Genomic DNA, 16,171 nt, shown 5'->3' on the forward strand with positions numbered 1-16,171 from the left:
ATATTAATATTAATGATATTAATGAGTTAAAAAAATATATAATAAATAAATATAATTTATTTATAATTTTAAATTTTTTAAATCAATTTATATACATTTTAATAGAATAATTTGATTAGGGTTTAAAAAAAGCCTTTTTAAACTATCCCTTTTAACTTAAGAATTATTTTAATTAATTAAATAAAATTCAATTAAAAACCTAGTTACTGTGTCGTCTCTTACTTCTCACCTGCGCAAGAGCCAACCCACTCGCCTCACCGCGATCGCAGATCGCCATCACTGCTCTCCTCATGGCTTCACCCGTGCACTCTGCCTACCACCGGATGATGCCTCTTCGGCTCTTCCCCTCTTCGTCCGAGCACTCACCGTCGCCACTCCCCTTAGATGCTCACGCATCCATATCGTCGCCCACCGGTCACCGTCTTCCCCTTTTCCTTCCCTCTACAAGCCGTCGAAGCAGTCTCCTTGCGTCCCCTTCGTTGTCGTTGTCGCTGCTTGCTGAGACGCCGACGGCGCCGAGTGCCGCATCTTGTATCATTGCCGGCATAAGATCGCGTCGATCCCACCGATACTGTATGATTCTGGCAATTCCATTTCGATTCCGCTACAAAACCGATCCTTGATCGATCTAGATCGATTTTCTGCTTCCGGATCGTAGGATCATACGATCCTACGATCCAGATCGCGATTTTACAAACCTTGGGTGTTGTAACTTCAAAGGAGGTCAACCACTAGTGTTTTCATTAACAGAACAAGGGAAAATGTTGGACAGGGACACATGGTTCTGATTGGAAGTTGCAGATTAGTGAATGGATTGGTGATTGTAATGCAGAAACAAAGTTTATTTTATAATTCAGTTTAAATTGGTGACATTCCATTGGATCGTTTTAAGAAGATATGATATTTCAAGAGAATAGGCCAATTTTTTTCTATCTTTGCTCCTGGCCATAGGGTGTCATCGGACCACAATTAGATGTGCAATTAATCTCCATTACGAAAACCAAAAGGGTGCACCAAGAGTACTTCCCAAACCATCACCCATTGAAATCTTACTCTTGCCAAAATATGCTTAACTTCCAAGTTTTTATAGGATCTAGTACATTAGTTGTTGGTCTTGACATGAGGTGCCCCACTATATTGGATGTGAAACTAATCTCTGTTAAGAAAACCAAAAGGGTTGAACACAAGGTCTTCCCACCAAGGGGTTGGGTATCTTAAAACAACTTTTGCTCAAGCATGTTTAATTTTAGAGTTCTAATGTATTAGATTTGGTATGATCGCACCTGGTTATTTTTTGTCTCAACCATGCAGTATTTCACACATTAGATGTGAAATTAGTGACTGTTAAAAAAGGGTAGAACATGATGAGTACTTCAGGGGGTAACCCATTCTAGGTTATTTATTACCATGTTTACTATAATGACCCGCCCCTTGGGCGGCCCAACTGGCGACCCCTTATGTCGTCGACCGACGACCCTCGGCCGTGCCGTTACTCACTAGGTCTTCCCACCCCTGGTCAGTGGATTTTTGTCTTCCCCAGGATTCGAACTCTAGACCTCCAGGCTAAGTACTAAAGTTTATAAATTTTGGTAGCCAAGTGAGCGGCGAATCCTGGGGAAGGCAAAAATCCACTGGCCAAGGGTGGGAAAACCTAGTGAGTAACGGCACGGCCGAGGGTCGTGGGTCGACGACATAAGGGGTCGCTTGGGCTGCCAATTGGGCCGCCAGTTGGCCCACCCAAGACCACCAAGGGGCCGCCAAATGGGCCGCCCAAGGGGCCGAGAGGTTGGGTCGTTACAATAAAAAAGGCAGCACGGTGCACGAAGCTCCTGCCATGCGGGGTCCCGGGGAAGGATCCTTTGTACGCAACATTACCCTGCTTTTTACAAGAAGCTGTTTTCAGGATTCAAACCCGTAACGTTTTGGTCACATAGCAACCACTTTACCGTTGCGCCAAGGCTCCCCTTCATAAGAAATATTTAATTTTAATAAAATTTAATTCTTGTTTTGAGTTTACTTATCCTATTGTTGCATCTAGGTGTATCAAAGCACAAATTCCTAATGCTGAATCCGGCCTTCACTATCGACCTCCATCACTTTAATTTTCCCTTGCACATCTATCGACATATCCAATGCTAAGATGGGGTTACATCAAGGATCATCTCTAAGTTCCTATGTTTTTACACTAATTATGGACGAACTCACTGCGCACATTCAAGACACAGTACCGTGGTGCATGTTTTTTACAGATGATATTATTTTGGTAGATGAGACACGTGAAGAAGTAAATGCTAAGCTAGAATCTTGGAGGGAAACACTAGAAGGGAAAGGTTTTAAGGTTAGTAGATTAAAGACAGAATATATGGAATTTAAATTTAACAATATTAGAAGTAATGAAACAATTGTTAAGATAGGAGAGGACGAGTTGCCTGGAACCGAGCGATTTAAATATTTAGGATCATTTTTACAAAATGATAGAGGGATTGAGAGAGATGTCTTACATAGAATACAAGTAGGATGGGTGAAATGGAGGGGAGCGTCGAGTGTTTTATGTGACCGTAAAGTACCTCTTAAACTTAAAGGTAAGTTCTATAAAACCGCAGTTAGACCTGCTATGTTATATGGAGCTGAATGTTGGGCTATGACTCGAGCACACGAGCAGAAGATGAGAGTTGCAGAGATGAGGATGTTAAGGTGGATGTGTGGGCATACGAAGATGGACAAAATAAGAAATGAGGGCATTAGAGAGAAAGTCGGAGTTGCATCTATTGAGGAAAAACTCTGAGAGACACGTTTAAGATGGTACGGACATGTACTTAGACGACCAATAAATGCTCCAGTTAGGCGATGTGAAACTATGATAAACATGCATATCAAACGAGGAAGAGAAAGACCAAAAAAAACTTGATTAGCAACAATAAAACAAGATAAAATTTATTTAAATATAGATGATAATATAATAGGAGATAGAGCTCAATGGCGTAAAAGGATTCATACAGCCGACCCCACCTAGTGGGAAAAGGCTTGGTTGTGGTTGTTGTTGCATCTATTGACATATCCAACTCCACATCTCATTACCTGATTAAGTCTTCATTACCCAACTCCTTTTTTTTGTACCCATGGCACAAATTAATTTTCTTCAGTATACTCCTTCCAAATGACCTCCACACTATACAGATCACCTCGTTTACCCACATGCTTGAGAAGACTTGTCTCCATCATCATGACCTTCGCATATTATCTAACACCCATCAGATTTGATCATAATTCTGCCTGCATACTAGCCTCTGAGAGCTGAGAGGAGCAAAGCCTCTCTTCCATCATCAATCAAGTCCACAAATCTGCAGGTAGAAGACACCTCCTACTTTCCTCCTATTGGTAGAACAAAGGTCATGAAGGATTCCATCTACACGTTCCCTCCTGCTGAATTCAAAGTACAACCTCCGTAGGAAGCCATCAAGTGAGGTCCCCAAAGGTTCCAGACCCATTGAAGTCCTTCCCTCCCTACTGCATTAGAACACAATCCTCCTCCATGTAGAATCTCCATCAGAAATCTTTATCCACCTATGCAATTTTAACTCTTCCCCACTTGTGTAGAAGTTTGAAGACCACCAGAACCTACCTACACACATCACCTCTTGTATCACATGTGGATGTAGAATTCTTACTGTTGAAATTCTATAGTAAAATATTTGACACCAACGCAGTTGGTGAAGACCTAACAGTCTATACTTCCTGCCAATTTTGATCCAAAGGTCAAGAAGAAAAAAAGTAAAGGCTACAAGGGCAAGGAAGAACTGGAAACAAACAAAAACACGAGAATAAACAAGTAAACTGATATGAACAAGGAATTTTTATTATATAAAGAGTAAGTACATTTATATAAAAGCAGAAAATAAACTGCAAAATGAAAATAAAAGCTAAGTCAGGAGTGTCTTTACTCCACCTACTTCCATTTCATCTCCTTTAATTGCTTCCTCTACCCTCTCTTCTACCAAGGTCATTGCCTTACCCTTTTTCAGCCGCTTTCCTCGCCTGCTCTGCCAAAAAAAGAGTTTTCTGCTTGGATCACATGGACTTGGTTCAGTAAACTGCATAGCTCGAATTGGAAGATGGTGGGATGGAGCTGAGCAATTGACATGGCTGAAGTTCCTAACTTATTCACTGCCACTTCCATCTCTTTGGAGGCATCAGCAGGCCGTGAGTTTGAGTGTCACTTATTGGACCTGACCAAGCTCATCCAGAGCCCTCCTATGCTCAACCACCATTGTGGCATGAGCCTCTTTGATGTATAAAACTTTTTCACATCTCAACCTCCAACTTAGTCTAAAGGGTCTGACTGTGAGAGATGACTAAGATGTTTTGCACAACAAGCTCACACGTCACCTAATTCAAATCATGCTAGTACTTCAGCGAGATCTCTTCTGCCTCACAGACATCATGAGTCGCTCCTTTGCTTCATTGAAATGCTCCTCCACACTGAATTAGGTGGCATATGCTACCTGCTTAGGAGGTCAAGTTTGGTCGAGTCAACCTAACTCTCAATCATATAGGTGTTCTACTTGTTTGGCACCTTCACTTTCCCTATGAACCGATTGATGTGAACCTCGACATTATGAACTAAATTCTAGATGATGAATTGCTTGTGGACGTACAACATGGTGTTCTTAAAGAAGCGAGATAGAAGGTTAGTGAAGGACAGCTATGGAGTTTTAGAGAGAGGTTCAAACACATAGCTCTTTTAAGTACACTGTGGTCTTGCTTCAAATTCTCTAGGGATCATCAATGTCAAGGTCTCCATCTCGCACTAAGCAACTTGTCCTTTGGAGGCCTAAACCAGTTCTTAAGTTTTTAATGGCCTAACTAAAAGGCATTTGGTAGAGATGGGCACTCATGGAATTAATTTTTCCTCAGGTTTTCATTAGATACTTAGGAAAGCATTAAGAAAATCCTCCTTTAAAGAATCGAGAAACACAAATATTACATCAACAACAAAGAAACTTCTATATGTGAATAATACCAATTCTATTCTTCATGATTAATTATGTGTTTGTTTGTGCATCTCTCCAATAAAACTGCATATGCACTTGGATGTACTTGCTTGCTAGTATTTTCACAAAAACAAATTTAGGCAAACTGTATGCAAACTAATTCTCTCTGATAAAATACAGTTAAAAGTACAACTCGTTACCAAACTTGCAAGATGTCATATCCCGTTGAAGAGAAACACAAACCTATAGAAGTAAGTTAGCAAAGCCTCCACAAAGTTGTCATCATGCTTGGTACCACACAACCGACAACGGCGTTCAATTTCAATATTTGCTAGGAAAGCACCTCTGACAAAACTGCCATTGCAATCCGTTTGCAGCCTCTGAACAAGTGACACTGCACTGGAGATGCGGGAATTAAACTGCATGTTCATGAGTCAGAAAGAAAATTTCAGTGTGGGTGAAAAGGGAAAAGTAATCAACATGGCATTCAATTTAAAAAATCATTTGAATGATTACAGAACCTCATCATTGCTCAAGTGGTTTGCCTTGCAAGCTCCATTGTCATCAAAAGATGGTGAGCAGATTTGCATGGTAGCATCCATCTTTAACCAATTTAGATCATCCTCCAACAGACAGCCTAGATAGCACAGGAATACCTCCCAATCATCAGGACTGCCAAGCCAATACAAGGTCAGGATCATAAACCAAGAACAGGGATATCATTCATCAAGCAAATAAACAAATAAGTCATTCATTCAGCAGGTGGAGGATGTATCCCTATCAATCCATCCTAAAGAAGGAAATGTTATCATGTATTTTCTCACAATAACTATTTCAAAATGAACTAATTCTTTCAGCACCCTATTTCTCCATAAAAAAAATTGACCAAACCAAAGAATGTAATCAAATCTGAAGGTTGATGTAGCAAATAGTGAGAGAATGGAGAGTATTGCTACAAAAAGAGCTTCTCTTATAAACTTTTCATAAATTGAAGGAATAGGAGTAGATAAATTACCGCATTATAATTTGGATCTTTTATATGATAACAGATACAGTAATATTTCAAATTTAATGAATAAATTTCACATGGGTAGATATCCTCTTCTAGAATTGCCTCAGCCTACTGATCGTCATCTTCAAATAGACTTCACCTAAGCATGGCACTGACCCATACGTTGGTCATCATCATCAAGAATTGCATCATAACTTTCATATGTTTAAGGCACTAACCATTCGTCAAGATCTTTGTCATCATTGCTAGGGAGTTTCTTTGGCAAACTGAGACATTATAGTCTAAGAGAACTGCAATAACAAAAAGATCACCTCTCCCAAAATTACAGCATAGTTTACCATGACGTTTTCTGCACTTGGATCCCTTCCTGCACCGCCTCTTTTTCTTGTGGCCAACAATTGTTAACGTTGATTGCATGTTGGTGTTGCCCTCGATGGAAATTTTCAGTTTCCTACAACACCGTCTCTTATTTCCTGATTTTGATGAGCAATCTATCAATGGAAAAATCTTGAGTTCACATTTTGGCTAGCAATCAATCTGGAATTTTGTTCTCAGTTCAAGTGGAACTAGGCAAGGGAAGTCCTAGTTGGAAAACAGGCACTGGCTAAGTTCTAGTGGAGCTAAACATATGAAGCCCTGATTGGGGATGAGGCAGGAGCTAAGTCTTGGTTGAGAACCAAGCAAGAAAGTCCTCGTTGGGAACTAGGTGGATCAAGTCAAAGTGGAATTAGCTGAGAGCTAAAGGCTTAGCAAACAAGTCCAAGTGGAATCTACTAGAAGATGAAGGCCAGCAAGTAAGTCCAAGTGGAATGAAGCTGAAGCTTAACAACTTACTCTAGATGGGTTAACTTGGGAGCTAGACATCTAGTCAAATAAGAGGGAGTAATTTAGAATTTTACATCATACTCATTAAATATAACAATTGAAAGGAAACAAAGTTCAACGGTTCCAAGCAACCGGAAAGGAGTCCAAGCGATTGGCTGGTGATAACTCTCAACGAGCGAAGTCGGAGGGTCTAGGCGACCGTAGCTAGGTCAAGGCGACCAGAGTATGAGAGACCGAGCTACTTCCCAACGACTAATAGAAGACGAGATCCAACAATCCGAGTGAGGCAGTCAAGATCAGATTTACGATGATCCAAGCGACCAAAGGGCTTCCAGTCGACCGAAGAAGGGGAACGACGTTATTTATCAAATAGATATTACAGCCACGTTAGCAACTTCCAGGAGCTTGTCGATAGGAGGGGTAAAAAAGAAGCCTCGAGGCAGAGCTTTTAGAACAACCTTTCTATCTTGGTGCTACTCTCATCGTGCTCCCGTATTTTCTGTGCTGAAACAACAACACGCTGCAACTTCCTGCTTCAATTGCAATGGCAACACTTAGCGTATAATCCATTATTTTTATTGTGTTGCCATACTTGTGTGTTTTTGTGTACTTAATTTTTAGATTTTTTTTGTAAGATTTTTCCAACTTTCTAGAAAGGAGAAATTAAAAATAAGAATCATTTTTTTATCGTTGTGCTTGTCAATTCCTGTTCTAGTTGATAAACTGCTAAAAGTCTTGTATGCTCAATATTTGATTCAGTCGTTTGCATGCTTACATTGTTCTATTTTACTTGACTAAATCTTTTATAATTAGCTTTTAAATATTTTCATTATGCTACTCTATTATTCTGTTTTATAATTCCTGTTCTAGGTGCTCTCTCATTGTTCTATTTTACATTGTATGCTCGTATAATTGGCAGTGTTCTAAAATGCGCCCTAGGCAGCCGCCTAGGCACTCGGCGGGCAACACCCGCACCGGAAAGGAGCTAGGAGGCCAACCTAGGCGGCCCAGGCGCCTAGGTGGCACTGGGCGTTGTGGAAATTCCAATTTTTTTTGCCATTAAAGCCCTAAATCCTCAATCTCACGCCGTTTTAACTCCCCGACTATCTCTCGCCTCCTATGAATGATCGGTAAGTTTTAAAATTTATGTTATCCATTTTTTTTATTTTTGCCTCCCGCGACGCTTCCATCGACGCCGGACGCGTCGCCAGAAGCTTCCAGCGGCATTGGACGCTTTGCCGAAGGCTTCCGGCAGCACCAGAAGCGTCACGGGGTGTGTCCAGTGTCGCGTGACGATGGCACTAGACGCGTCCCCGATGTTTCTGGCATTGTCGGAAGCCTCCGGTGAAGCTTCCAACACCGTCGAAAGCTTCTGGCATCCGACGACCTCGGACACGTCAGAATTCAGCAGAAGTGCTACCAAACACGCACTGTAGCAACAACGGTGTCGCAAACTCGTGATATTTATTTTAAATTTATTTATTATTTATTTAATTCAACAATTCCTCACCTAATAAGGTAATTCGAATAGGCTTTTATATACCCAAATTAAATTATACCAATAAATTATAAAAAAAACATATTTAAAATTTAAAAATTTTGATAAATATTATTAATTAATTTAAATTTTATATTTAATATTAAAAAAATTCTAATAAATATTATTATTTGATATAAATCATATTTATATTCATAATTTTATATTTAAAATTTTAAAAAATATATATAATAAATTTTATTAATACATATAAATTACATTTATATTTTCATAATATTATTTTACTGATTTATATTAATGTTTTTTAATGATTTATATCATATAAATTTAATTTTAAATCACTTTTCAAGTTATCACAAATACAATGGCGAGCAATCCATCTTCGATGGCATCCGTCACTCAACCCAAATCCAGAATTCTTAAGAGAGTCAAATGACATCGGATGGGAGTTTGGGATGTTGATTGATCCTAAGAACTTCGACAAAATTAAATACAAATTATGTGGAAAAATGATGTCGGGGAGTGTATAGGATCAAGGAGCACATAGCAAATATATCTGGAAATGTATCTAGCTATCAAAAAACATCTCAAGTAGATAAAATTAAGTGCAACCCGACTATTTTAGAAAGGAGGAACAGAAAGAAGAACAAAATAATTGAAGAACAAAGTTTTAGGGCAGAGGTGACTATTTCTCTAGACGAAGAAGAAGGTCCTGAAATTGAAGCGATAGATGGAATTAAAAAACCTCTTCTTCTTGGCCCCATGGATAGATATGCATCAGCAATTGCTCTAGAAAATGTATGTTCCCGTGGGAGTAAAGTGCTTTGCCAAAAAATATAAATGAGGCTCTTTTTAAAGAGAAAACTTAACAAGTTCAACAATATGCTAGAAGATGGTTGTATGAAAATGGAATCTTATTCAATGCTATTGATAATGATAGATTCAAACAACTAATGGAGGCAGTGAGTCAATTTGTACCATAATTCAAGCCACCAACTCAATATCAACTGAGGAAGCCACTGTTGAAAGCCGAAGTTGAAAGAACAAACCAACTGCTAAAGAAACATGAAGAAGAATGGGTGCTCGATTATGACAGATGCATGGAGTGATAGAAAAAGAAGCATCTTAAATATGTGTTAATTGTAAGCTGGGTACTACATTTTTAGAGTCTAAGGAGTCTTCAAACGAGGCACCTATAGCTGAACTTATTTTTGAATATGTTGACAAGTGTGTTGAACAAGTAGGAGCTCAGAATATTATTCAGATTGTGGCAGACAATGCTAACAACAATATAGTTGCAGCTAAATTGATGAGAAAAAAATGACCTAAGATCTTTTGAAGTTCATGTGCAACTCACACTGTTAATCTTATGCTTAAAAGTATTGGTAAGGTTCCACGATATAAAAAGGTTATTGAGCAAACCAAGTCTTTTATCATCTTCATTTATGCTCACCATAAGACTTTTTCAGTGATGAGAAGTTTCACCAAGAGAGACATAGTCCCGCCAAGAGTTACCAGATTTGCATCAAATTGCCTCACATTGCAAAGTTTGATTGAAAAAAAAAAAATCTAGTTTAAGGATCATGTTTATATGTGATATGTGGGAGCAATATAAATGGTCAAAAACAAAGGAAAATTGGCTCACTCTACTGTGATGAGCATGAGTTTTTAGAATGGTGTGACACTTTGTTTGAAAATATTTGCTCCTTGGTAAGAGTTCTTCAATTGATAGATAGAAAGTCATCGATGGGATTTCTATATGGGAAGCTTTTTCAAGCTAAAGAAGACATTAAGGTGGCCCTGAACAATGCGGAATCAAATTATCAGCATATCACAGTGAATATTGAATCAAAAATGAATGATAGACTTGATACATCATTGCATACCACTGTATTTTTGTTGAATCCCTAGTTTTACTATAAAGATAGTTTTATTGCTCTTTATGAAGAGGTCACGACGGAGATTTTTGAATACATGAAAATTTTGCATGCCAATGGGTTAGATCTACCGGATATAATTATTAACAAGGAATTGACAAAATACAGAGACAATACTGGATTATTTAGAAAAACACTAGCAGTAAAAGCATGTAAAGAAAATTATGATACATTTGATCCATGTGTATGATGGAGTACATACGGTGCTCACACACCCAACTTCCTACGAGTGGCATTGAGGATACTTTCATTAACTACAAGTTCATCTGGGTGTGAAAGAAATTAGAGTGTATTCGAAGGAGTAAGCTTTAAACTTTAAGTCTTTAATTAAAGTAAGTATTAATTTTTAAAGTTTTATATTCATGTTACTAACTATAATATTTACTCTCTTTTTTTTTAGATTCATACAAAGAAAAGAAATAGGTTGGATGTCAACAGATTAAACAATCTAGTATTTGTCCAATTTAATGCTAGATTATTGAACAAACAAAAAAGAGAAAAAGAAAGGAATGACGATGTTCTTCTTGCAAAAGATGCTTCAAATACACAAGGTTGGATTGTGGATGGTGGAGAAGATGATGAAGTTGAACTAGCTTTGGTTGATGAAGTGGAGCAGATGAAAATCTACAACTCCGAAGAAATTCTAGAATGAACTTCACGAGGATGATTTTACATCTGAAGAAGAGGATCACAATGATAATATTGAGTTTGTGTCTGATGAAGAACAAGTTGTTGAAAATTATGAAGTAGAATAAATTTGAAGTTGAGTTTGTGTCCGACAATATTTTATTAGTTGTGTAATTTTGAACTCATTTTAAATTTCATGCTATTGTGTTGGAGTTATAATATGTGAGTTATCATGTAAATTATGTTAATACCAAGAAATCCACCTAGCGGCGCCTAGTCCCTGCCTAGACGCTAGGTGTTGATCTAGTGTCCGACTAGTGCATAGCGAATTTTAGAACACTGATAATTAGTAATGCTATTCACCTCCCTCTAACGTCGAGTTTGATCATACAATTTGGTATCAGAGAGTGTTGAGCTAATAATATGCTAGGAGAGTTTGGTTAGTACCCCATGTGTTTTTTACGATTTTCAGACTGTCTTGGCTGGATGATTCTATAATCTTGATGTGCAACCTGTGCCTTTTACCTAGACATTCACACAACAGGTCAACATCCACAAATTAGCATTGCCCAGCCAATATGCCCTGACAGTACGGTGCTAAGGCAATTGATCATTGCCTCACTTAAGCCCTTCAGTGAATGTTTGAGCACTTTTTAGAACACTCGAAAAAAATATATAGCACCCAAAGAAAATATGCCCTGATTTTGTTGAAGAGACAAGAATATTAGGATATAAATCATGCATCACACTAATCCAACATAAAACTATTATCAGAACCCGGTTGTCGATAAGTCAGAGAGATGACATTGTGACAAGTTCATCATATATATTTTGAAATGAGTGCAATTAGGTGATTGATAAATTTTGCCATCATGAGATCCAAGTAATTAAAAATTTGAGATATATCATAGGTACTCTTATGAAGTGCTTCATTTGGAAACAACACTAGAAAAATGTCTTTGCTGGTGTACCACTACTTACTTTTTCTAGGCTTTTGGCACGTTAGAAACCAAATGGCATATAGTCTACTTCCAATTTTTTTAAACTAGAGTAGTTTGTATTGTCAACTTTTATATGATTCAAGTGTTCTAATATCTGTGATCTAGGTTATCCACATAATGTATGACGTAAAACATGTTGAAGTAGTAAGAATCCACAGAATATGCATGATTTAATACCATGACACTAGAACCCTCTCAAAGATCTCAGTAGCGGCAGAATAGTTGCATGCACGAGCTAGAAGCCTCCCCTGTCAACTTGAAATCAAACAAGGACACAGGAATGATAAATCTGAAGTTCTATCATAGACCATGTTAGATATTGACTGAAAAGAAAACTACTACAAATCCAACCAAAAGAAATTTCATTAATTATGAATGTCAATTCTCACTGACGAAAAAAGCAGAAACTTCAGACAAATAGTATGGAGATAAGGTTGGGTTTAGCATTGCATTTACATTTAGAAGAGCATTGAGTAAAAGTAGTTTAGTGTTTGGTAATTTACATTTTAAAATTACTTTGCAAAGCAATTCTGTATCCTATAACACTTGGTGAAAGTAAAATTAAAATAATTTTTCACTATAATTTGAACAGTGACAACAATTTAATTAAAATATAAATTTAATCACTATACATCATCATCATCATCATCATCAATAGTTGAGTAGTCAAATATTAATTTAATGATGAAACTTAAACTTGACAGTAAATAATTATTTGCTTAATTTTAATACTTAAAATAATCTTACGGACATTATTTTTTGTAACTTGCATTTCAGAATTACTTCCAAAACAATTGTGCACCTCGTAATATTTGGTTAAAGCACATTAAAAGTAATTTTTAACTAAAAGTTAAACAATGATAATGCTTTTAATCATTTAATTGCTATAAATTCAATTACAATGAACACATTATATTATTTTTATAATCAATTTTTGTGATTTTAAATATAAATTTAAAGAGTGAAACTTAAATTAAATAGTGAATTATTACTTATTTTGTTTTAAGACTTAAGTAAAGTTAACAACATTATTTAATATATTATTTTAATGATTTTTTATTTTGATTTTATTAAATAGTATTAAAATATTTTTCCATTTGTTCACATTGTTAATACAAATAATAATTGGTATTTTATATTTTTTTCAATTAACATTGACTCAAATACTAAACATTCAAGTACTAATATACATATAATATATTTTAATAAAACATTTAACATTAATGTGCATACTATTCATATTAATATGGCTATTTTTACCTAATTATTTATATTATATTTTGAAAGTATAAAAAATTGCTTTGGAAAAATGGCTTTGGGAACGCACTCCCTCATTTGTATTGGAAAAGTAGCTTTCAGAAGTCACTGCTTTGGGGAAAGCACTTTAGGCATAATACCAGACTATTGGCCCCTGAAGGATTCCAAAACCTTGCCAAAGTGTCTCAAACTAAATCCAAAAAGTACCTGGATCCGCAATTTGTCCTCTTGAATTCCTATAAGAGAGCCAAGATCCCCAGATAGAACTTCCACAGCAGCGTCAAACTTTTCTTGTTGTTCCAGAAGCGACAAGTATAGGACGAGTGCTGAAATGAATTTGGCAAGTAAATGAAACCATATTATACTCCAAAATGAACATGAGGCATCAAAAGACGATGTGTACCTTCCGGATCATGCAGGCTATTGGAAGCCATGTGCTTCTTCATTAATGCCTCAGCTAACTGCAGGAGTTTCTGGCTGGTGCTGCTACAATGTACCTAAAAGATAACGAACTTAGCAGAAAAATTCAAAACCACATCATCTCATAACTAAATTTTGAAATCTCAATCCATGTCAGAGTTTTGGTATGCCAATACAGGTTTCAGTATTTACTTACTTTCAACTATAATTGTATGCAAATTAAAGAGCATTCCCATTGACATTCGAGAGAACAATACTTTACAAATTATTATAAGAATCCCAGCCACATGCTCATAAAGTTATCAAGTATTTACATTATTTGTCTTCCAGTTTCAATAAACAAACTACAAATTTTCAAAAAAAAAATCAGCTTGATTCCCTTTTTAGCTGAAAAAAAGGTTAACTGTTTTTATTTATTTCCTCTGTAGGAAGTAGGAGCTCATCAACTAACCGAAGCAAGAATTCCATTGTGTATGAGATATGATAAAGACTTGTGCTAAATCCATCTTCGTCTAAATTAATAGTTGTATTGAATGCGACATTTTTTGTAGGTTGAGAATTTTCAAAATGAGATCAAAATCTTTTGTTTATAATCTTTTTTCATTCAAAAGAGAAAAAAAATCTGAATCTTTCTTTTTCTCTTTTCAAATTAATTTCAAAAATATATCTCAGCTACTCTACTAAACATTGTTGTCTACTGCTGTAGCAAAAAGGTGTTTACGTTCACCCCATACGCCCCTCACTCATCCCTAGGTTATGTGAAAGAAGGTAAATCATGGAGTCAGTTTATAACCGACCGCCAATGACAAGGGGGTGAGGAGTTTTTTCCCGAGGGCATGCATCGCCGGGAATTTATCACTACCCCATTGTTGTCTACTCATCTAGTCTTATTGTCATTTAACGAGCAAAGATTAGCATCTATATAAATTTCTATATTATTTTTAATATCAAAATAAAGCTAAATTGATAAATTTATATCATCTTTAATATGCAACACAAAAAAGCAGCCTGGTGTACGAAGCTTCCGTTAATGTGGAGTCCTGGGGAAGGGTGGATTGTAGGCAGTCTTTATCCTACTTTGCAAGAGGTTGTTTCCGAAACTCAAACTCGTGACCTCTAGGTCACAGGCAGCAATTTTACCATTGCAATAAGACTTCCCTTCATCTTTAATATGCAACAGTGTAAAATTAATTGTGTAAATGCTTTGTTTCCTTAAAAATGAGAATAATAATTAACTCCTTGGTTTATCCAAGGTTTAAAATTTCGACTTGTGCCGAGGTACGATTTCAGTACCGTATCGTACCGTGCCGATATAGTTTCGGTATTTTTTAAATATAAAATATATTAATTAAAAAATAAAATATTTAACATAGATATTTAAAAAATAAACAATATAAAAAATAATCTTAAAAAAAGGAAAAGATATGAAAATAGAAATAAATAAATAAAAATTTTATTATAATTTTTAAATTAAAATCAATGAAATATAAAATTAATTAGATAATTTAATTAGGGTTTAATAAAACCTCTTTAGATCTCTATCGTAGCTAGAATTGATTAAAATAATTAAACTATGTTTAATTAAAAAAAATGCGAAATTTGACATCACTCGCGAGCTAACGTGACTTTGGCACTACGGCGAGATTGTGCAACCCCTCAGCCATGGCCGCAGGGGTCATGTGCCTCCTCCGGTGCGACCGCAGTGGTCATGCGACTCTCTACAGCGGCCGCAAGGTCGGAATGGTTATGCGACCCCTCCGCTGCTGTTGCAAGGTCAAGCGACCCCTCCCTGCGGTCACGGGGTCGCGCAACACGTCGCAACTGTCGCAAGTCTGGTGCCGAGTCGTGCCGGTCGCCAGGTGGAACGAGATGTTTCGCCTGTTTCGATAGTCTCAGCACGGCACTTTAAACCATGATTTATCCTTCACTTAAGTCCTCTACATAAATAGCAATTCCAGAGCAAAATTTATGCAATTATATTTGTTGTTTAAAATATAAATATGTAAAGAAAATATAGCATCTATTTCATTTAATTTAGTGTGCTATGCTTAGGGACACCAATATACAGAAGAAAAAAAATTGATTCCAGTATGAGCTGGTATAAAACCACCAGTGGCATCTACCAAAAGAAAGAATAAGGATAAGTGTCTACCAAAAGAACAATACGGATATGTGTTAACCAAAAGAAAGAATATGCAGCTATATTTCCATTTTGATCCTTCCAAAGGATAAACCACAATAAATTTTTCAGTCTCACTGCACTATAAAAGGATTGTTTTCAGATTCAATCAGAGGAGTTCCAGCATGAGATCCTTATTTATTTATTTTCACGGCCTCACTATCTCACTGTACTCTCCTCTCTCCCACTAATCTCTCTCCCCCTTTACTCTCTCTCTCTCCCTCCCTCACACCCAATCTCACTCACTCCTCTCCTGTCCGCGGAGAGGGTGTTGCTACCAATAGGCCTGGGTCGATTCCCAACAAGTGTGAAATGCCCCGTTGGTTGTCTCAACCCTTCCTTGCATGGGCTATTGTTGCTTGGCAAAAACCCCCGTGATTTATCTCCACCGTGGAAGGCCACCCCGGTGGGGCAACCGAGGTGA

At 36.9% G+C, this 16,171-nt stretch overlaps 1 protein-coding gene across 2 annotated transcripts in view; it reads right to left on the minus strand.

Annotated features, from left to right (window-relative positions):
• Positions 1-16,171, minus strand: part of LOC122006965 (N-terminal acetyltransferase B complex auxiliary subunit NAA25-like) — a 58,883-nt gene that overhangs the window by 27,031 nt on the left and 15,681 nt on the right. For both annotated transcript variants that reach the window (XM_042562672.1, XM_042562673.1), the window contains 5 exons: positions 13,552-13,645; positions 13,356-13,474; positions 12,069-12,139; positions 5,513-5,663; positions 5,235-5,410 (listed from right to left, as the gene is read on the minus strand). In XM_042562672.1, coding sequence (XP_042418606.1) covers positions 5,235-5,410; positions 5,513-5,663; positions 12,069-12,139; positions 13,356-13,474; positions 13,552-13,645 — 611 coding nt within the window. The remainder of the gene's footprint in view (positions 1-5,234; positions 5,411-5,512; positions 5,664-12,068; positions 12,140-13,355; positions 13,475-13,551; positions 13,646-16,171) is intronic.

Source organism: Zingiber officinale, chromosome 7B (assembly GCF_018446385.1).
Source record: "Zingiber officinale cultivar Zhangliang chromosome 7B, Zo_v1.1, whole genome shotgun sequence".
NCBI classification, from domain to species: domain Eukaryota; kingdom Viridiplantae; phylum Streptophyta; class Magnoliopsida; order Zingiberales; family Zingiberaceae; genus Zingiber; species Zingiber officinale.